This window comes from Notamacropus eugenii, chromosome 7 (assembly GCF_028372415.1).
Source record: "Notamacropus eugenii isolate mMacEug1 chromosome 7, mMacEug1.pri_v2, whole genome shotgun sequence".
NCBI lineage: Eukaryota > Metazoa > Chordata > Mammalia > Diprotodontia > Macropodidae > Notamacropus > Notamacropus eugenii.
Window position 1 is genome coordinate 30,501,929 of NC_092878.1, and position 22,547 is coordinate 30,524,475.

The window sequence follows — 22,547 nt, forward strand, 5'->3', positions numbered from 1 at the left end:
CTTCCCTGGATCATAGGTTCTGTTTCCTTACTACTACCTCCTACAATCTTTATCTTCCTTCAATTGACCATTCAACACCATTTATTTTTTTGAAATAGATGGTTATTGATATTTTTTTATTTTACCTTGCCTAGGCTTCTTCTCCCTCTCCTACCCAGAGTCATCTCTTCTAACAAAGAAATTTTTTAAAAAGAAAAAGAGGAGGAAGAGGAAAAAAGTTCAGCAAAACTAATTTTGCATTTAGAAAAATCTGACATTATAAGCATGTTCCATGCCAGAGGTGTCAAACATGAACCTGTGGGCCTCATGCAGCTGGAGTGCAGCCTGAACCAGATTAAAATGTAATTCAGAAATGTTTAACAAAACAAATAAAAATAGAGTGAAACATAGATAATGTTACTGTATGGTTTTCTAAGTGAATATTCAGCCTGCAGAGATCCTGACATACAGTTTAGTTCTACTTCTATTTCAATTTGACATTTTGACATTCTATCCTCCCCAGCACAAAAGAATGGGAAGAGATGTCTTTTCTTGGGGGGGGGGGGGGGGTTAAGATCAATAATTATTTATGAAATTTTCAGCCTGCAGTTTCTCCTATATCTATATTAGTTTTGAGTGTTTGTTTCCATGTTGTGGTCCATTGGATTGTAAGCTCTTGAGAACAGGGACTGTCTTTTGCCTTTCTTTGTATCCCTAGTGCTTGGGGCAGCTAGGTGGTGCAGTGTCTAGAGGTGGTGCAGGAGTCAGGAGGGCCTGAGTTCAAATCTCACCTCAGGCACTTGACACTCACTAGCTGTGTGACCTTGGGCAAGTCACTTAACCCCAATTACCTCATCTTGGGTCATCTCCAGTCATCCTTATGAATATCTGGTCATTGGATCCATATGGCTCTGGAGGAGAAGTGAGACCTGCACAGCCCTCCCTCACTCAAAACAAAGTCAAGTGCAAGTCATATCATCATTTCTGTGATGGCATGGTCTTCTTCGGCAATGAAGGACAAACACACACACCAATCCCTAGTGCTTAGCATATTGCCTAGAATATAATAGGAGCTTAATAAATGCAAAATAACTGATTGATGACTCCTCTGTGCCAGGCATTGTGACTCATGCCATGGGTGTAAAGACAGTAAAACAGTCCCTACATTTAAGGAGTTTACATTCTAATAGAGGATACTGCATGTATATAGACAGGCATCTGCAAAACCCATAGAAAACACATACAAGGAAAGGAAGGCATGAGCAGGTGGGGTGGAAGGGGATGGAGTTGGGCACTAGGAAAGTCCTCTTGGAGAAGGTGGTGCCTGAACTGAGTCTTAAAAGCAACCAGGGATTTGAAGCAGGGGTTATGAGGACGGATGTCATCCATTGATTCACTTCTTAAAGAGGGCTCTTATAACCTCACTCAAAGTGTGAACCTGAAAAGGCCTCAGCCTAAAAGGGCCAGGGTCCCCAGGGTCTCCCATTGCATTCTGGGCCATCTCCAGTCATCTTGATGAATATCTGGTCACTGGACCCAGATGGCTCAGGAGAAGAAAGTGAGGTTGGTGACCTTGCACATTTCTCCCTCACTCAAATCCAGGTCAACTGCAAGTCATGTCATCAATCCCTGATGTCATGGTCTCCTTCAAAAAAGGACAAACACAACAACAATGAGGAGGGAATGTATCCCAGCCAGCGCTTAGGCATGGATACAGACAAGAAAGGATATTGAAAGTAAGGAGCAGCAAGAGACAGCCAGACTGATAGAATGCAAAGTATGTAGAGAGGGAGTAATATATAGCAATGGGTCATGTTCAGCACAATTCAGGTGTCACCTCCTATACTTGGCCCTTGGAAAATCATCCCAGGTGTCTATGTTCTCTCCCTCTTGAGATGACCTTCTCTATAGTTTGTATTGACTTATCTCTGTGCTTGTGATACTCTGCCCCTTCACATACACACATACACACAAGTAAAATATAATTAAATATAATTAAAATATAATGTCTTTGAATTTACATTTTAGGCACAGTGCTTTGCATTCAATATATGCTTGTTGATCAGCTGATGGAAAGAAGATAAGGATTTTCATGAGGAGGCAGAATCCAAATCCTAGGGAAAGGAGCCCTGTTAAGAGAGCAAAGAAGGCAAGCATGAGAGGGCTTTGTAAAGATACAGTGTTGCTACATCCTTAATAAATGTTTATTGAATTGAATGGAATTGCTGTCACCCATCTCATATCTCCTTTGTTTATTTATTGCTTTTTGGGTTTTTGAAAGATGAAAGTTGCCTCGGATTCCTTGAGCATAAGACTTCTCCTTTCTCTTAATTCAGATCCTTTTTTTCTGTCCCTTGGGTATCTCAGGCTGGCACCCTCTGCCCACTAGCAAGGATATTTGGGAAGTGCCATGGGTGGGTGCGGGCTCAAGGAGCTGGCTTTAATAACCCATATGATTTCTTGAGCTTTTTAGACCATAATAGAAATGGTATACCCAGGATGGTTGGAAGAATGAAGGAAGGGGCTGTATTTTTAGTGCCTGCTGTTTGTGGGTAACATAACTGAAAACTGTTGGATCTTTTCCCCTTTAGCTGAATGGCTGGTATTCAGGAGCTTGCACCCACTCTTGCCAGGCTGCCCTCATGGAACTCCCTTTTTATGATGTGGGTGACTGGTTACTTGGCACCTGCCTGTCCCACTACAATTCTTCATTATTGTCCAGCACTGATGTCCAGTCATCCAGCCCAACTGGCAGCCTTGGCGTCATTGGGTTATAGCAGAGAGGGTTTATTGATGAGACTTGACTGGCGGGCTGGCTGTGAGCTTGTCAGGGCGTTACCACATTGTGAGTGAAAGTCTGTAGGCTAGGGGCTGGGTCTGGATGCTGCAAACCTGCTGGCATGGAGCTGGCATTCAGACATTAATGAACGACAGTAGCAAGAATAATGGCCAGGGTCCCATCCTAGAAGGATTCTGCCAATGCCTCCCGAGAATGAGGACTTGGCTTCAGTCGCTCTGAATCTTCATGGTGAGTTGTTGTAAGGAGAATTGTTTAGGAGACTAAGCCCCCTGGATCTCTTGAGCCCACTCTCATTTTGGGAGATCTCATTTTACCAATGGACACTCTGGGGCTCTAACCATTCTTTGGAAGTGGAAAACAAAGTAAGAAGATGCTTGTAGGGCCCTATTATGCTTGTGCTGGGCATCACTACCTGATCACAGGCAAATTATCTAACCTCTGTGGGCCTTAGTTTTCTCATCTGTAAATCGGGGATACTAGCCCTACATACTTCTTTGGAATGGTGCAGGTTTTCTTGCTAGTGTGCTCATGTTGTTCCTTTTGCCTTGACTCTCTACCAACCCCACTCCTTCTCTCTTGATCCATTTCTATCCATACTTCAAACCGCAGTTCAGATGTCATCTACTCCATGAAGCCTTCCCTGATGTCCAGTCAGAAGTCATCACTCTCACTTCTGAACTCCCAAAGTACTCTATCTTTAGTTGCACTCTTGTATTCTAATAATGATATTTATTAAACAATAACTTGCTAAGCACCTACTATGTGCACAGGGCTGTGTTAGGCACTGAGTTATATAGACAAATAATGTCCATAACTGATACCACACAGACTTTTAATAAGTGCTTGTTGAATGAATAAAATGACTAGCATGGTTTTACAAAGTACACTATGAACATTACTTAGTAAGTCAGTCACATTTCTTAAGCAGCTTCTATCTGCCAGGCACTGTGCTAAGCACTGGGAGTATAAAAAGAGGCAAAAGATAGTGCCTCCCTCATGGATTGGCAGCTAGTTGTCATAATCTGATAGAGCACTGGAGTCAGGAAGACTCATCTTCTTGAGTTCAAATCTGAACTCAGATATTTACAAGCTGCGTGGCCCTGGGCAAATCACTTAACCTCTGTTTGCTTCAGTTTCTTCATCTGTAAAATGAGCTGGTAAAGGGAAAGGCAAACCACTCCAGTATCTTTGCCAACAAAACCCCACATGGGGTCATGAAGAGTTGGATAGGACTGAACAAAAACAAACCCTGTAGGAGCTCATTGTCTAATGGGATCATCTCATGATTTCATTTGATCTTTACAACAGCCCTATGAGGAAGGTTCTAGTAATATCCCCATTTTACAGATGAGGAAGAGGAGGGTCAGAGATGTTTTGACTCACCTGGGGTCATACAAGATAAGACTCAAACCCAAGTTGCTCTTAATACCAAGTTGAAGGCATTGTCCTCCATCGTGATTCTCTAGATATCCTGTGCTATGGTTACTTGTGTATTTCCTTATCTTTACTAGTGAGAAAGCTTCATGAAGGCAGGACATTTTTCTTTTGCACTACTTTGGGAGGACACTAGATGACTCAGTGGATAATAGAGCATTGGGTCTGGAATCAGAAGATCTGAATTCAAATCTGGCCTCAGACACTTTCTAGCTGTTTTATCCTGGGCAAGTCACTTAATCTCTGTTTGTCATAATCCACTGGCGAAAAAAATGGCAAACCGCTCCAGTATTTTTGCCAAGAAAACCCCATGGACAGTATGGTTCACATGAAGAGCTTGACAGGACTGAATGAACAGCAATGACAAACTACCTTGGACAGATTAAGAAATTGATAATGTATGTGTTGTTTTTTAATGAAGTAAGTCAAAATCAAAAATGTGGAAACATTTTGCAAAAACTGAAAACACTGTATAACTAGAAGAATTGCAAAATAAAGAGAGAGTAGAGCTCAGCATTACTACCTTTTTTCACTTCCTCCTTTATAGGCTGGTAGGGGGCTATAGTGTCCTTATAGAGATTACTTGGGCTTTCATAAAACACAGTCCTCAGGGCTTCACATATCCCTAGAAATGAATGGACTTGTGAATAGTGTCCTTTCTATACTGTATGTTCCTGTTAGAAGCTCTAAATTAGAAAGGGGAAGGTGGTCACATTAACAGAAGTTGTAACTTCCCACCTAACAGAGATCCAGTAACAAAAATAGTTAGTATTTATCAAGCATCTTAAAATTTCCTAGCATTTTGCAAATATTATCTTACGTTTCCTTACAGCAACTCTGAGAGGCCGGTGTTATTACTGTTATTGCTACCATTATACAGATGAGAAACTGTGACTTGCCCAGGGTCATATATCTAGTAAATGTCTGTATAAGGCTGGATTTGAACTCAGATCTTCCTGACTCCAGGTCCAGCATTTTATCCACTGAGCATCACAGGATGGGTCCATGTAGTATAGAGGCAAATGGCTTAGCCCTCTCAATGATCCAGGTGGTTAATACTCATGACCCAATCTCTTATTGTATTGAAAGTTGTACAAAAATTTGACCACCAACTAATGACTTTTTTTTTTTTTAGCCATAGCAATTTATGAAACTGTTTGCCAACGGTTGGAGAGATGATCATTATCAGTGGGGGGTGTATTTACACTAAATAAAATCTTGATTCCTTAATATATTGATATAGGATAATGATTGATACTATTCTGCTTACCTCATAGAGTTATTTTAAGGATGTGAAGAAAACAATGAAAAAATATTTATTGCTATACAATGGGTTTGCCCTTCGTTCCCGAAGAAGACCATGCCATCAGAGAAATAATGACATGACTTGCACTTGACTTTGTTTTGAGTAAGGGAGGGCTGTGCAGGTCACCAGCCTCACTTCTCCTCCAGAGCCATCTGAATCCAGCAACTAGATATTCATCAGGATGACTGGAGATGACCCAGAATGAGGCAGTTGGGGTTAAGTGACTTGCCCAAGGTCACACAGCTAGTGAGTGTCAAGTGTCTGAGGTGAGATTTGAACTCAGATCCTCCTGACTCCTGCACTGGTGCTCTATCCACTGCATCACCTACCTGCCCCTACAGATAGTAAGTAACTTGCCCAAAGAAACAAAAGTACTAGGTAGCTTAAGAGACATTTAAACTCAGGTCTTCTGATTCCAAATGCCCTAGTCTTTTCACTACATCATTCTGCCTGCTTTTACTTCCTTCAAATCCAGTTCTGACATTATCCTTTCCATGAAGTCTCAAGTGATTTTTCCCTTCTTGAATCTCTGTCTGGATCTCTCATAGGAATGAATCCCAACACTAATTTGGATCAAAGGGGGGAGGGGGGAGGGAGCATTTCTTAGGTGCCTACTATGTTTCAGAAATTATAAGGGCTTTACAAATGTTATCTCATTTGATCCTCACAACAACAGTGCGAAGTAGGTGCTATTATTATTCCCATTTTAAAACTCAGAAAATGGAGGAAGATAGAGGTCAAATGACTTGTCTAGGGATACACAATTAATATCTGAGGCCAAATTTGAACTCAGGTCTTCCTGACTCCAGACCCAATGCTCCATCTACCTAGCTGCCTGATTATTACATCTGAAAGGGGCTTAATAACAATTCCAATCCTATTTTACAGAAGAGAAAACTGAGGTAAATGAAGTGATTTCCCTGTGGTCACACAGGTAATGAGTAGCCCAGCTAGATTTTGAATTCATGTCTTTGACAAAAAAACTAGCGCTCTTTCTATTAAACTAATCGACTGTGGAAACGAAGACCCATGAGGAAAGACTAAATTAAATAATATTGTTTATCCTGAGGAAGAAAATAACAAACGATGATTTATGGTTTTTATGAAGGTAGGCCAAAGAGAAATGGGATTTAGTTGGAGCACCAAGGATTTTATCTACCTAGAGAACAATGATCCAAAAGGTGGGTGAAGGAGGCTCTTGGGATCTTTTTCTCTTGATGTGTTTCAGGTTAGATCAACTTTCATTTGCCTTTGGTATTTTAAGTGTGTGCTCATTGGGAAGCAAGGGAAGAGGTGGTATGGCTTCTTAGAGGCCTTTTCTATTTACAATGTAAGGTTTGTAAGGATGAACCTGAGTCATCAAGACCAAGATTAAATTGTATTGTCTTCTCTTGCTTAAGAAGGCAGAGAAAAGATCCCTTTGCCTCTCAATCAATGATTTTATTAATACAACACAAAATCTCTAAGTTTGTGGAAGATGTGGTATAGAATCAGTTGGGGCTGGTCCAGAAAAAGTTTTCTGAGAGAATAGGACTTGTTTTGGTTTTCAAAAGGCATCAGGAGAGGAGTGTGCTGCTAAAAGTTTAATTAATAATTGGCTCTCCAGAAAAAAAACCATACAAACAATACACTAAATTTAATCTGTATTTTTTAAAAAAGAAGTTTTTACTGATGTCTTCTGTTTTGTACATCATCCTAGTTATCTCAAGTATCCTTCTCTTTTATTCAAGTCCTCTTTGATCTTTGTAATTTTGTTACATTCACTCAATTTTTCCATTTACGTTGTTGTGGTTACTGTGTATGTTGTTTTCTTGATTCTGTATCAGTTCCTGTTGATCTTCCCAGGCTTCAATGTATTTATCACACTTATCATTTCTTACAGCATAATAATAGTTTGTTACTACAATTCTCCAATGAATGGTCATCTACTTTGTTTCCAATTCTTTGCTATCACAAAAAGTGCTGCTGTAAATATTTTGGTGTTTTTGGGGAGTTTTCTTCTTATTAATGGCTTCCTTAGCATATAAATCCAATAATGGAGTCTTTGGTTCAAAGAGCATGGACACTGTAGTCACTTTACTTGCATTATTCCAAATTGCTTTCCAAAATGGTTGTATTATTTCACAGCTCCACCAACAATGTGTTAGTATACCTGTCATTACACAGCCTCTCCAGCATTGATTATTGTCATTTTTGTCATCTTTGTCAATTTAATCTACATTATTAGCATTTTCTAACACTTTCGTCTAAATTATCTACAGAACAATAAATCAAGCTGTGAATAATATTTGCCAATTTGCAAAGTATACATATTCACACTGATAATTTAACATTCATCTCTCAAAAGCCTATTTAAACTGGCTCCAGCACATCCTTGAAGAGGGAACACAGTCTTGTTGAGAAGTAAGTGTCTATTTTTCTGGGCTCCTTATCTACATCCATCTGAGGATGTTTTGTATTCCTTACAGGTGGTGCCCATGAAGGTCTGCAGCATTTGGGTCCTTATGGTAACATCCCTAACATTGTGGCTGAACTGACTGGTGACAACATCCCCAAGGACTTCAGTGAGGACCAGGGCTATCCAGATCCTCCAAATCCCTGCCCCATTGGAAAAACAGGTAATGGGCAAGCATACTGATGTGTTCCCAGGGAGAAATAGATTTGAGATTGTAAGCAATTGAAACTTAAAAGTGCTAATGGTAAGCATTGAGAATTACTAACAGTTCAATTCTACTGGGTAGCCCTGTGTTAGAAAGTGAAGAGGCCAAGTGAATTTAATTTGGCATACGTATATCAGTCATGAGGCCCAGATATATAAAATTATTTTGCCAATATTTTCTCTCACTCTCCCTCTCCCATTGTTCAGTCATGTCAGACTCTTCTTGACTGTTCATGAGGTTTTCTTGGCAAACATACTTACGTGATTTACCATTTTGTTCTCCAATGGATTAAAGCAGAGGTTAAGTGACTTGCCCAGGGTCACACAGTTAAGAAGTATCTAAAGTTAGATTTGAAGTGGTCTTCCTGACTCCAGGACCAGTGCTCTGTCCACTGAGCTATCTAGCCGTCCCTCTTTTAGCTGCCCTCAATTATCTCCCCATTCTCCTTAACTTAAAAAGAAATCTTCATCACCCCCTCCCTCCAAATTCTTCCAAAATATCTTTCCCTTTTCCCACATAAGACACAGACAACTCAAGATCATCTACTCTCAGGATTATCCACACCCATTCATTTCTCCTACTTTCCCCCCGCAACTACCAGCCTTAGCATCCAGTTAGCCCCTCCCTTTGCAGGAGGTGGGGGCGGTGGGAGGAGCAAAATGCCAACAATTTAAGATCTATTAGACTGTAAATTTTTGGGGACAGGAATTGTCTTTTGCCTCTTTTTGTACCCCAGCCCTTGGCACAATGCCTGACACATGGTAAGTGCTTAATACATGTTTATTGATTGATTGATCTATGTAGAGCTGGAAGGGACCTCAGGGCCCATGTAATTGACTTCATTTTCTAGATGAGGACATTGAAACAGTGAAAGTGACTTGCTCAAATTCGTACATGTGGCACCACAGAGATACAAAATGGTTTCAATTCCATCATCTCACTGAATATTTATTATTATTGCTATCCTAATGTAATAGATAGGAGACGAGGCTCATCTAAGATCATATAGTAAATAGAAGAGTAGGACTGTAGACTCTGGTATTCTTCCTACTGGTCCTCTTTGAGAACAAAGGACAAACAAGATTTTTTCTGTTACACCACAGCACTTCTCTGAATTTAGTGTGATATAGTGGAAAGAGACATAGCTTTGGAGTCAGAGGACCTAGGTTCAAATTCAGCCTTATACATCCTTGGGTAAAGCCACTTCAATTCTGTGGACTGTGGTTTTCTCCTCTATAAAATGAGGGGGTTGGATGAGATGGCTTCTGATGCCCCTCCAGTTTATAGATCTGTGATTTTATTTGCCCAATATAGATTAAGCAAAAAATCCAACTGTCAGTTCGAATACATTTTAACAGTTCTGATAAAAAAATCAGAAATGGAAGCCTGCTAAAATATTTTGAAATATTTCAGTTTAACTCCTTCCTTTCCCTCTCTGCTTTCTCCCCTCAGGTCTTCATACACTGTTTCTATGGATAATAGTGAGAGGCCTAGCATACTAGTATTTCCTATTAAAGTTGTCCTGGACCATGTTCCTCATAACTGTCATTCTTCTTAAGACATGGTAATTTCTTAATTACCAGAATAGGCTTGCATCCTGATAGACCAATGATAGGATTGGTAGCCCTGGCCTGAGGACCCCTCTGCCCCTACTTTCAGGCTCTGTTTAAAGGGAGACCTTTGTTTTTAAGCTATCACTCAGTGACTAAGGATAGAATTCCCCATTTCCTTTTCTCTGCTTTTTAACGTAACATGCAAAGAGCTACCACCTGCTATTTCTAACTCAATTTAGGATAAAATGTTTTGTCTACATATGGACCGAGTTGGAACCCAGTTTAATCTGGTTACCTGCTAGGGTTCATCACTTTCAGGGACAAATCTGTACTTTCAATAACTCATGGATTGTGTGAAAAGGAATCCAGAGTTGGGCAGGGAGGCTGAGCGTTAGGTTCTAATAGGGTATCAACATGCCTGAATACAGCTAACCTTGTTTCTTGGTGGTGCAAATTCCTCATTATTGAAATAATTGATTTCACTGATGTTTGGTGTTATTTCAAGCATGACAGAGAGATCAGGAAAAAGTCTCAGGGATTCCATAGGGGATGTTGAGGAGTAGACTTTGGACTTTGCTGCCTCATGAAAATCCCTTCTGGGCTAGAGCTACTAGAGAAGGTACTGAGATGGTGCAGCAATCATATGTCCTGGAAAATCTAGGAAGGAAAGAAAGTGTACTTTTAACAAGACTTTACAAAAGGAATATCTTCTATCAGACCATGTGTCTTGGGTTTTTGTTGTTGTTGTTGTTAAAAAACATGGTCACTGTAACTAACGAGAATCTAAGTGATTGCGTGTGGCAAAGCAATGTGGGTCTGCCGGCGCAGTGAAAAATTAGATTTGAAAATAGGATTGCAGGAAAACCTGAATCACTGCATGGCTCAGATCATTTCAGCCACATATTATTTGCTTGTATAATTTTAGATTCAGGGAGAGGAAAGACCTGTACCAAGTTTAAGGAACAACATTCCCCAGGGGCAGCTGGCTGGATTGATTAGACACAGCAGAGGGCCTTATTCAGGTATTTAGAAGGAGTGAGTTCAGAGTGAAACATTTTGGGTTTGAATCCTCCCCATCCCTTCCATGTCTCCAAATTCTACCCATCTTTCAAGGCTCGGCTCAAGTTTTACATGCTTCACAAAGTATCAAATCCTCAGTCTGGCATTTAGACTCACTTTAGTCTGGCTCTCAACTACCTTTCTAGGCTTATTTCATAATATTCCCCCTCAAATACTCTCCTTTCTGGGCAAATTGGCCTGGTGTATGACATTCTGGCTTTCACCTCTGTACCTCTGCTCTGGTGGTCTGCCATGTCTGGAATGTTCTCCCTCCCTTCCTCTGCTTTGTAGGATCCCTAGCTTGCTACAAAGCACAACTTAAGGGCCACTTTTTACGTGAGGACTTTCTTGACCGTCACTGCAGTTGTTAGAACTCTCTGCATCTTGAAATTGCTTTGTATTTCCTTTCCTTTTCCTTGTCCTCCTTCTGTCCTTCCCCCAATGGAATATAAGTTCCTTGAATAAAGGAAATGTTTAGTTTTTTTCTTGGCATCCCTAATACCTAGTAGAGTGGTCTGCACATAGAAGGCATTTAACAAATGTTTCTTGAACTAAATTTATAGTACATAGATCTCTTTTTCTGAATTTCTCAGTTTCTTATTCCTTGTATTCTCATTTCGGACTTAATCATATACTTCTTTATGTTATTTTTTCGTGATAAATGAGTTGAATTCTACATGTATCATTGAAAGGTTACTATGTGTAAGGCCTTGCTAGAAGAGGGTTATGTGACACATTCACTTTTGATCTGTGAACGGAAGAGGGGAACACAAGTACTGAAGTCATAGTAATTCAAATAAGTCAAGTCAGCAAGTATTTATGTTCCGGTCATGTGGAAAAAAAAATGACTAAGACACAACTCCGGTTCTCAAGAAACAGTTCTGATGGACATTCTCAAAAAAAATTAGGAAAACAATACAAAGTGTTATCAACAGAATGTAAGCTTTATGTTCCCTGTTAGTCTTTGCATATGTAGCACATTGCCTGGTCTAAAGTTGGTACATAATAAACGTTTATTCATTGTTTGATATCATTCGGTGCTAGACTGTATGGTATAGACCATAAATATGGATGTCCGAGAAGGAAGAGGTCAGTATGGGCTATGGTATAAGCCCCAAGTCTCAGCTTTTAGACCTCCATGCATCCAATATACTATTCTGGAAATTTAGTCTTTAATTTAAGGAAAATTTATCCTTTAATTCTCTCAATTTGCTTTCTGCATCATTGTGGAAATGTAGGGAAATCCTCATCTATGTTGTTTCCTGGCCACAGAGATAATATATTAAATTCTGTGGTTGGTATCTCAATTATCTGACTCCTACTCCTACGTTCTCATGACCCCAGTGGGCTCCCACCCTTCAGCATCACCCAGGAAATCACTTCCAGTAAAGAATTAGAATCCACTCCACAAAGTTATCATCCAAAAAATGTGTCTGAGCACCTATTTTTACTATAATCTTCTCCATTCCTACCAGCGTGACATACTGATGGTTGCAGATGTAGGGGTTAGATAACGTTCCCAGTCAGGAGATCTGAACACTGAGCAGACACAGTAGAGCTGCATTAGAGATCTTTTGGTATGCTAATGACTTCCACATTAGGTTCATACTGTGGAGAGGCCTTGTGTGCGTTTCAGACTGCCTTCTGGAAAGACTTGGAAATACTCCAAGAAACGAGACACAGGACATACCTGGCTGATTGTAAATAGGCGCGCATTTTCAGCACTTATTTGATGTCTCATCAGTCTTTTGAAAACTGGTCTTCACTCCTCCCCTCAGCTTCCCATGCAACCCAGACTCCTTATGTTCTTTTCTGGTTGTCTAAGGCACATAAAAGATAGGCAGAATGAATCATCTCCAGAGAATCGTAAGATCCAGAGGGGCTTTGGAGAGTGCTGAGGCTAAGGAAACTTTGTCCTCCTCTTAGCAAGGAGGGGATGGAGTATAGATGTGAAATGAGGAATATATAACATGGAAAATATGTTAATTTATTTGACTGGACGTATTTGTTACAAGGGAGAGTTCCATGGAGGGAAGTCCTTGAGGGGTGATAGTGATGTTTTAAAAAGGCATCAATAAAACATTTACAAAAAGGAAAAACGATTTTGAAGACACTGTTTCTGAATGATAGTGTGGTCTAGTTAGAGAGTTGACCTTTGATTTAGTAAGACCTGAGTTCAAGTCTTGCCTTAGACCCCAGATTAGTAAACAGATATACCATACCCACTGAATATAGAATGGGTGTGTGTTAGACTAATGTCTGCCCAAGCCTGTTGCTTAACCACTGAGTGCCTCAGGCAGCTCCCACAGAGGATGTCATTCTACATCCTTGGAAGGAATGTCCAGGTTAGGCACTGCCCTACCAAGATGAAACCACAGATCTGAACCGAAAATTCAAACAAGAAAATCAGAGCCTATAGCACCAGTCATGCTGGAACAGCCATTAGCCCAACACACTCACACACACACACACACACACACACACACACACTCACACTCACACATACACACACCCCTCTGTTCAGTGACTATGGTGTGTGTGTGTGTGTGTGTGTGTGTGTGTCCATGTTGTTTATTAATGCAGGAGCACATTAAAAATATGCGAACTGTACTGATTATACAAAATACACAGCATTTCCTCCTCCCCCTCCTCCGAAGGAATGCGTATCTCATATTAGAACTATAATTAGCCCAAACTTCGCCTGAGACAAATTTAGTTTGTGGGTGGGTGAGTGAAGTGAGGTCAGGAGAGGATTGTGGATGTGGTTATGTCCTGGGCCTCCAGAGATCTAGGAGGTAAATCAAGCTACTGAGGGTCATCAGCAGGGGAGGGAGGAATCACACTTTATCTCCTATCAGTGCCCTGGGACAGAGTCTCATTTGGCCTCATGCTGAATACAATTGTGCCCAATATATAGGAATTAACTAAGGTTTATTAAGTACTTACTGTAAGATATTTATTATATAACATTATTTATCAAATAATTTAGTGTATTTACATAAAATATATTTTATATGTAAAATAAATTGATGTCGCACTTTTCTCTAAGGAGCAAAACTGCATTTATTTTAAAATACTATATAGAATATTATATTATAAATATATACATTATTAAACAAATTAACATAGTGTTTAAAATACAATTATTCTATTTTATGTTACATAAAAAATAATATGATAATATTGAACCTTTCTCTAAGGAGCACAAGGTATTTCCAAAAATCTAGGCACAAACTTCACCGTATCCCTCTGAAGTAACTAGAGGGAAGTAGCCACCATCATTTTCAGTTTCCAGATGGAGAAGAGGCCCAGAGAGGGAAAGTGATTTGCCTGAGGTCACAAAGTGAGTCAAAAGGAAGCAGGAATAGATACCTGGGATGCAGATGGGAATGTGATTCTGACCTTCAGTGGCCTGCCTTGTTCCTATTTACCTTTACCCATGGGGGCATGCATAAGTTGCTTGGCTTTTCTCAAAGACTTCTGGCTGTTTGCAGTAGATGATGGATGTCTGGAAAACTCCCCTGACACTGCAGAGTTCAGCCGAGAGTTCCAGCTGCATCAACACCTTTTTGATCCTGAACACGACTATCCTGGCTTGGGCAAATGGGTGAGTTCAACTTTAATTACTACCAATCATAGTTACTACTTATATAATGTTTTAAAATTTGCAGAGTACTTTCTGTACATCATCTCAGCTGAGCCTCAGAGCAAACCTGTGGAGTAGGTACTACAGTTAATATTATTCCCATTTGACAGTTGAGGAAACTAAGGTTCAGAGAGGTGAAATGATTGCCTACGGTTGTACTGCTAGTAGATATCAGAGGTAAGATTTGAAAGCAGGTCTTCCGGACTCCAAGTCCAGCACTCTCTTTACTGTCCTATCCTGTGTCTATATTTTCCAGACTCATTTATTGAAGGTGCTAAAGTAGAGCTAAATTAGAGAGGAAATTTGGGAGGGGAAGACTGTTTAGGAACAGATTTATTAAAAGCCTAGGACAGGGAAGGGCCTTGAACAATTCCTCGATGATGTCATCCTTCCTGGCAGCTTCTTGACAATTGTATAGAATTAGTAGGTAAGGATTTAAAGTAATGTAGATGAATATTTTGTTGACTAAGCATGGATAAACATGTTACTCTCTGGAATCTGGTTCTGGGTTATTTGTGTCATTTACCATGGTGTAATACACAGAAAATAGGAAATAAGGTTTTTTAAGTATGGATATATTCTTAAAATTAAGTTAAATCAATAAGTATTAAGTCCATACTGTGTTTTTTTAAACTTTTTCCTTCGCACAGAAGAATTATAGTTAATAGAAGAAACTATGAGAAAAAAACAAAGCAAAAGAGAAAAGGGTTTGCTTCACCCTGAAGTCCAGCTCCATCGTTCCTTCTCTGGATGTGGATGGAATTTTCCATCAAGAGTCCTTTGGAGACGTTTTAGGTCGTTGTGTTGCTGAGAAGGGCTAAGTCTATCAGAAACAGTCCTTGCACACTGTGGCTGTTACTGTGTATAATGTTCTCCTGGTTCTGCTCACTTCACTCAGCATCAGTTCATGTAAATCTTTCCAAGTTTTTCTGAGGTCCCCCTGTTCATCATTTCTTATAGCACAGTAGTATTCCATTGCATTCATATACCACAATTTGTTCAGCCATTCCCCAATTGATGGGCATTCCCTCGATTTCCAGTTCTTGGCCACCACAAAAAGAGCTGCTATAAATATTTTTGTACATGTGGGCATAATGTGTTTTTGAAACAGACATTTTGTTATATAACTTTCATCTAATATGGATGGCTTCCTTTTGAGGGAGTGAGTTTCTTGTCACTGCAGGTGTTAGAGGATTTTTTCCTGGAGTTTGTTCCCACATCACTGGGTCTGGAGGGCAGGGATCCAGCTCTCAGACTCTAGTCTGGATGTATTCCCATCCAGAAGCTTGTTGTCATGTGTGGAGACACAGCTTACTCTGCCCTATGACACTTGAACCATTGGGAAAAAAACTGACAGTGTCTTAGCCCTCCATTACTAGGAGGTGGGAAGACTGCTCCTGATACCAGAATTGTTGGTTCAGCATCTGCTCCTCCCTATCTCAGTACTCAGGAGGATCAACAGGCATTATGCGAGATATATAAATCTATCTATCTATCTATCTATCTATCTATCTATCTATCTATCTATCTCCCTTCTACCTTTACCTCCTCCTCCATGGTATTATCATAGAATCTCAGAGTTGGAAGGGATCTCGGAAATCATCTAGTACAAGCCACAGCTGAAGGTAAATTCCTGGTACAACATACCCAAGAAGTGGTCTCACAGCTTTTGCCTGAAAACCACTAATAATGGAAAACTCATTACTTCCTTAGGCAGTCCATTCCACTTTTTGATGGTGCTAACTAACAAGCTTCTTCCCCCGATACATGAAGGCCAAATTTGTCTCCTTGCAATTTGTACTCATTGCTTATAGTTCTATCCCCCTTCAGGGCGGGGAGAGGTTTAGCAAAACAAGCAATTATAATAAATAGCTAACACTTCTATAGCACGTTAAGGGTAATGAACATCTGAGGAATGAAGGATTGGAATTCATCCTTCCCAATTCCAAGTCCAGTGTTCTCTCCACTGTAGCACTTAGTGGTCTAATCCTTCTTCCACATGACAACTCTTTGGATACTTGAAGTCAATGATCATATTTATCTTCCATTTTCTCTTCCCCAGGTTAAACATCCCTAGTTCTTCCAACCAATCTTCATGTGACATGAGCTCAAGACTCTTCACCATCCTGGTTATCTTCCTGTGGATATTTTCCCACATATCAAAGTGCTTCCTAAAATATGACTCCCAGAAGGGAACACAATACTCCAGATGTGGCCAAACAGAGTGGAATATAGTAATATTACTTCCCTCATCCTTGTCATTATTCTTCTCTTAATGCAGGCTAGGATTGCCTTAGCTTTCTTGCCTGCTATATCTCATTTTTGACTCATTGAACTTTTGGTCCATTAAACTACCTAGATCATTTGCAGATGACACTCTCCTCTATCTTACATTTTAGAAGTTGATTTTATGAACCCAATTGCAAGGCTTTATATTTACCTATATTATATTTAATGTTATTACATTTGCCATTCTCTCTATTAGAGACTAGGTGGACCCTATCTGCCATCATTGTAGGACTCTGGAGAGTGATTGCATCTACTCCTCTTGGTTGCTTCAATTATCAGCCTTATGCTGATGGTTTCTTAATGAAATTTATGTATCTAACCCTAATGCCTAAATTCCACTCTGACCCTGATAGCTGCCTGCTTGATGTCACCTAGCTTTCCTAATGGCATCTCAAACTCGGGATTTCCAAAACAGAATTGATCATTTTGATCCTTGTTCTTGACCTGTTTCCAAACTTCTCTGTTTCTGTTGAGGACATTGTCATTCCCCAAGTCACCCAGGTGTCATCTTAGACTTATTCTTGTCTTTCACCAATCTTATCAGTCACCAAACTTGTCAATATTCCCTCTACATCATCTCTCATATCCTTCTCCTTCTCTTTACTCAAATAGCCACTACCTTAGTTCAGACCCTTAGCATCTCTTAGCTGGACTATTATATTAGCATCCTAACTGGTCCTAACATTGATTTCATCCTCACCTCTCTTCAATTCATTCTTCACACAGCGGGAAAAACAATTTTCTGCAGACACAGGTACACCTTTCCCTCAATGCCAATTCTGCTCCAAAATCCTTGGTGACACTGCATTGACTATAAGATGAATTATAAACTCCTCATCCTAGCATTTAAAGCCCTTTAAAATCTTGAGTCAACCTACCTTTCCTGAATTATTTCATATCACCTACTTTTGTTACAACTTAGGCAGCTAGATGGTGCAGTGGATAAAGTGCTAGAGCTGGAGTATGGAAGACCTGAATTCAAATGTGATCTTGCACATTTATTAGCTATGTGACTCTGAACAAGCCACTTAACTTCTGCCAGCCTCAGTTTCCTCAGCTGTAAAATGGATTTAACAATAGCACCTACCTCCCAGGATTCTTGTAAGCTCAAATGAGCTGTTTATAAAGTACCTAGCACAGTGCCTGGCACATATTAGATGTTTAATAAATGCATTTTTCATTCTCTCCTTCCTTAATTGTCCTACTGTTCCCCTCAGTCAGCATTCCATGAGGACTTGTGTTCAAAACTGAACTCTGCTACTTACTACCTGTGTGACTTTGGGTGAGTCATTTAACTTTGAACTTCAATTTCCTCATCTGTAAAAGGAGGGAGTTGGACTAAATGGCCTCTTAAATTCTCTTCTAGCTCTAAATCCATGGATTTTATGGTCCAATGCCTTGTGATTCCCAAGTCCAGAGCTCTTTCTACTATACTACAATGCTTCTTTAGCTTGGATGTGAGCTGTGTCTTGAGTATAGGTAGGATTTGGAAAAAAGTGGTAGGAGAGAATTCAGAAAGGAAAGAGTATAATCAGGGTAATTAGCTTAATTAAAATGGAGCATTTATATTTGGGAGAGGTGGGAAATAAATTTGGATTGGTAGGTCGGGATTAAATTATGGAAGATCTTTAAAAAGCATCATAGAAATATCTATTTGGAACTGTAATACATCTTAAAGTCATCTAGTCTGGATCCCCTAATTTTTCAGATGAGGAAACTGCAGCCCAGAGATGTGAAGTGACTTGCCTAAGGTTACCCACTTAACAAATGACAGAGGTGGAATTTGAAACCAGGGGTTCTGACTCCAAATCCAGTATTCTAGGAATTTAGACTTGATGTGAAAGAAAAACAAAGAAACATTGTAGGCTCTTGAAGAAGAGACTGATATAATACAAGTGCTCTTTATTAAGATCAGTCTGGCAGCTAATGTCAGCTAGGAGGCAATTTTAAAATCATAGACAAACCACAGAATCTCAGTTGGAAGAGACCTCATAAATCATTGACTATGACACATTTAGTCTTGTGTCCAAGAACCTACTCTATAGCACTCCCAATATGCGAATTTCAAAGCTTCACTTGAAGATGTCTCTTGACCAAGAACATACAATCTTCCAAGGACATTTCTTCTATTTGTGGACAGCTCTTTTATATGCAGTCAAAATCTGTCTCGATAATTCTAAACTTTGCTACCTAAGTTCAAGCAGAAAAAGTTTATTTCCTTTTTTTATGATAGTCCAAGTTCTTGAAGACAGTGATTATGTCTTTCTTGGTGTGTCAATTGATACAAGAATTTTTTTTGTAATTAAAAAATTTTTTTGCAATATTTTACTATAATTTCTCCTATCTGCGCATATGCTCAAAGAACTCACAATCTAATGGGAAGCTCCACCGTCAGTGTGAGGCAGAACCTGTTTTACACATCTGAATATTGAAGCTCAAAGGTGAAATGATCATCTCCCCAATCTGCTATGGTAGTGGTGGTCCTACGCCATCTTTAATCCTTCCCTTTCTTCCAGGATAGCTTCAGAAAAGCCCTATGCCATCATAGGTATACAATGAGCAGGGTCTAAGGTGATGGCAATGGAAATAGAAATAAGGGGAGGAAAGGAAAGACATTGACAAAGGAATTAACAAGACAGAAAATGGAAAAGAAAATTGAATAAAGGAGATGGAGGGTGGGGAAGAAGAATTGGTAGCTTAAGAAAAAAATAGGTCTTCACTTGGCACTGGGGAGTATATAAGGGAGATATGAGAGGGATAAAAAAAGATTACTTAGCAGAACCAAGGGCTGGATCAAAGTGGAAGTCGTTTCTTTACTCTTTAAAGGTTTGGTTTCACTTAGTTTTACATTTTCTGTGTGGTCCAGGAATAGGAGTAGAAAAGAACAGAGGCTGGGGATGGAAAAGATTAGGCAATGGCCCATTGAGTTTGGAGGAAGGAGTCCAAGTGCTTTAGAGGGCAATACTGAAGTAGTTGACCTTGGGAAGTTGAGAGCGAATCTAGAACAGTTAGAAGGGAACCAATGATCTGGGTGGGAGCAGGAAGTACTAAGTCAAGGCAGAGAATAAGTTTAGTGGGTGTAGGGAAGTAGGAGAGATGGAAGACATCATCTTTCCTTCTTTCTAGATTTGGCTCATCTTTTTCAGAAAGCCTTTATAGATTATCTTCAGTCATTCTAATAACCACCCAGCCTGTAGTTCACATCCTTGAATAATTAGCACATATGTGTAGTATATCTGTTTCTGTCACTTGTTTTCTATGTATGTATCAGAGCCAAAGACTAGAACTTGGATTCCCTATAAGAGGGAAGAACTATTAGTAAATCCACTACTTTAGGTCATGTTTAGAAGTTTCTTATCAACTGTGATCATTTGTTTAAACTTAGCTTTCCTTAGTTTATTGCCTTATTAGTAACTGGTAGGTACTAAGAGTTAATTTGCTTGAAATTCACAAGTATGTGTGATGTTTTTTTTAGTAGGGTCCCACCATCTCCAGTCAGTATTTTCACAGATTTAGAGTTCTCAAGAAAGCATAATTTCTTGTTTCTTGTGCAGTCCTACTAAGGACAATGATATAAATGTATATTACATATACATACACACATACACACACACACACACGTATATATACACAACACACACTACACATACATTAATTGACTTGCTTATGTCTCAGAGGTATGATTGAAACCTACATATCTACATATTCTCATTATCTCTCTCTCTCTGTCTCTTTCTCTCTCTCTCTTTCCACACACACACACACACACACCATTAACATATCAATCAATCAGTGAGCTCGGCAACTCTCTCAGACAGCTGTGTTAGAGATGAGTTAAATCAGTGGAAGGAGTTTCCACACTGATACTTCTTCATACCAATTGAAATCATAAGTCCAATATGTACATTGTGATTATTTCTATAATAACTTACTATTTTTAGTTCTTTATTAAAGATTATTATTTATATAGTTGTTTAGAATGTGCAAAACACTGCATATATTATGTCATTTGAGTCACATGACAACCCTCTGAAAGTATGGCAGGCATTAAAACAGATTAGGAGACCAAATTTCAGAGAAATTAAGTGCTTTGCCAATAGTCAATGCCCAATCAGTAAGTGTAAAATCAGGACTGGAACTTAGGTCCTTGCTTGCTTTTAAGTCCACTACTCTCCACTGAATCTCTAAGTTAAACATGAATGTCTGTCTTGTCCCTTCCATTAGATTAAAGGCACAGACTATTCATTCTCCTTTGTAGTTTTCCACAGTGTTCAATATATAGTAAGCATCCAATAAATATTGACCAAAGAACTTTAAAACCTGAATGCATTCCTATGTCTTTTCATTACTTGTGCTTCACTAATATCTCCTGGGAGGTGGTCATGCCTACAAGAGGGAAGAGTTGTTTTGCAAGAAATGAACACCCAATACACTCTGATGCTAAGTAACTTACACCTGAACTCAATGACTGGTCCCTGCAAATTTCACTCTTCTTCCCCTCTGTATCCTTGAACTTCAATGTTACTCTCTCAGGAAAAAAGTTTCTGACCTAGGAAGACAAGTGTTTCCCCTTTCTAAGCATGCATCAGTATTCTTGATCAGCACCTTGGATGACTCTAGAACGTTTTCAGTAAACAAAGCAAACTCAACTGGGTGAACACAATAGATGAGTTGGATAGGGACAGTCTCCTTTGTGTGGTGCTGCAAACATAAGTTACCAATAAAGTCACTGCACTGTCTTTGGTTTAACTTCTCCAAATGGCCATTACTCCCTTACCTACAGCTATGTTTAGTTATTTCTGAGTTCATGGAATGGCTGGGTGACTTCCCCCCAAACCTAGTCTCTCAACCCCTAGTCTCTCAATTTATACAGTCAGTATTTAAAACTACCAGGATTTAGTTGCTCCCAACCTAAGACTTTCGTGCCATTGTACCTAACTCTTGGTAATGGACATACCCTTGCCATGACCCTGTCTGCACTTGGTTTCTCCACACTGTGTACAATTCCATTTGATAAATCTAGCAGATCATTAATCCTGGGAAAGTAGCTCTTTGCAAGGTGGTACCAAGCTTGAGATTGAATCACTCATCCCTCAGTTGATCATGTTTGATCAAGTCAAGACCGAATGATCATTTGTGATGATGTTGAAGGTTTAACATTTCAGTTTAGAATTTAACTAAATGCCTTTTGACAGCAGTGCTCTGAACTGTTAGAGGAAGGTGTTCCTAAGGAAAATCTTCCAGAACTAGAAGGCTCACTTACTGAAAAATACATTATATGGCAGCTAAGAGAGTGACTGCAAGACACCATGATGTCCTGTGGTATTTGCTCTCAGTGGAAATAAACTTACTGCCTTTTGCCTGTTCCAGCATCCCATAATTACATGGCTGATGGAGATTCCCTCTCGTAGAGGGGTTTGAAATCTGAGAATCCCTGAATTTTAAAAATAGTTTGGATAACTGTGTTTCAGTATAATCACTTTCCTTTTTTAACCCTATGTGTCTCTTGCATTTAAGACATTCTTCTGAGAAAGTTTCACCAGAATGACAAAGGAATCCATGACATAAACAAATTAAGAACTTGGTTTAGAACCCCTGCTCTAGTTAAGTATCCCCTAAAGTGGGTTCTTTGTCATCTGTGCACATTCACCTCTGCTGAAGCACACTAGATGTCTAAGCTCTTCAGTGATGGATAGGAAGCCTCTGTTAGAGTCTGGAACCTGCCACCTCCATTGAAAGCAGCCTGGCTTAACCTGAGGGACTTTGGCTCCTGGAGAGGTGGATTGTTTATTAGCTTTCATTTTCTCTTGTCTGTCTGTTC

The 22,547-nt window shown here is 39.6% G+C and overlaps 1 protein-coding gene and 1 long non-coding RNA gene across 6 annotated transcripts in view; both read left to right on the forward strand.

The window, feature by feature from the left end:
* The window catches only part of LOC140513811 (zinc finger and SCAN domain-containing protein 29-like), a 66,474-nt gene that overhangs the window by 35,746 nt on the left and 8,181 nt on the right, over positions 1-22,547 (forward strand). For 2 of the 5 annotated variants that reach the window (XM_072623813.1, XM_072623814.1), the window contains 2 exons: positions 7,988-8,137; positions 14,286-14,398. In XM_072623813.1, coding sequence (XP_072479914.1) covers positions 7,988-8,137; positions 14,286-14,398 — 263 coding nt within the window. Of the gene's footprint in view, positions 1-7,987; positions 8,138-10,657; positions 13,587-13,991; positions 14,135-14,285; positions 14,399-22,547 lie in introns of all 5 variants that reach the window. The other 3 variants (XR_011970362.1, XR_011970361.1, XR_011970363.1) reach the window with 3 other exon arrangements.
* Positions 348-2,196, forward strand: LOC140513839 (uncharacterized). The gene is made up of 2 exons (XR_011970379.1): positions 348-1,715; positions 2,008-2,196. It is a non-coding gene; the product is annotated as an uncharacterized lncRNA (long non-coding RNA).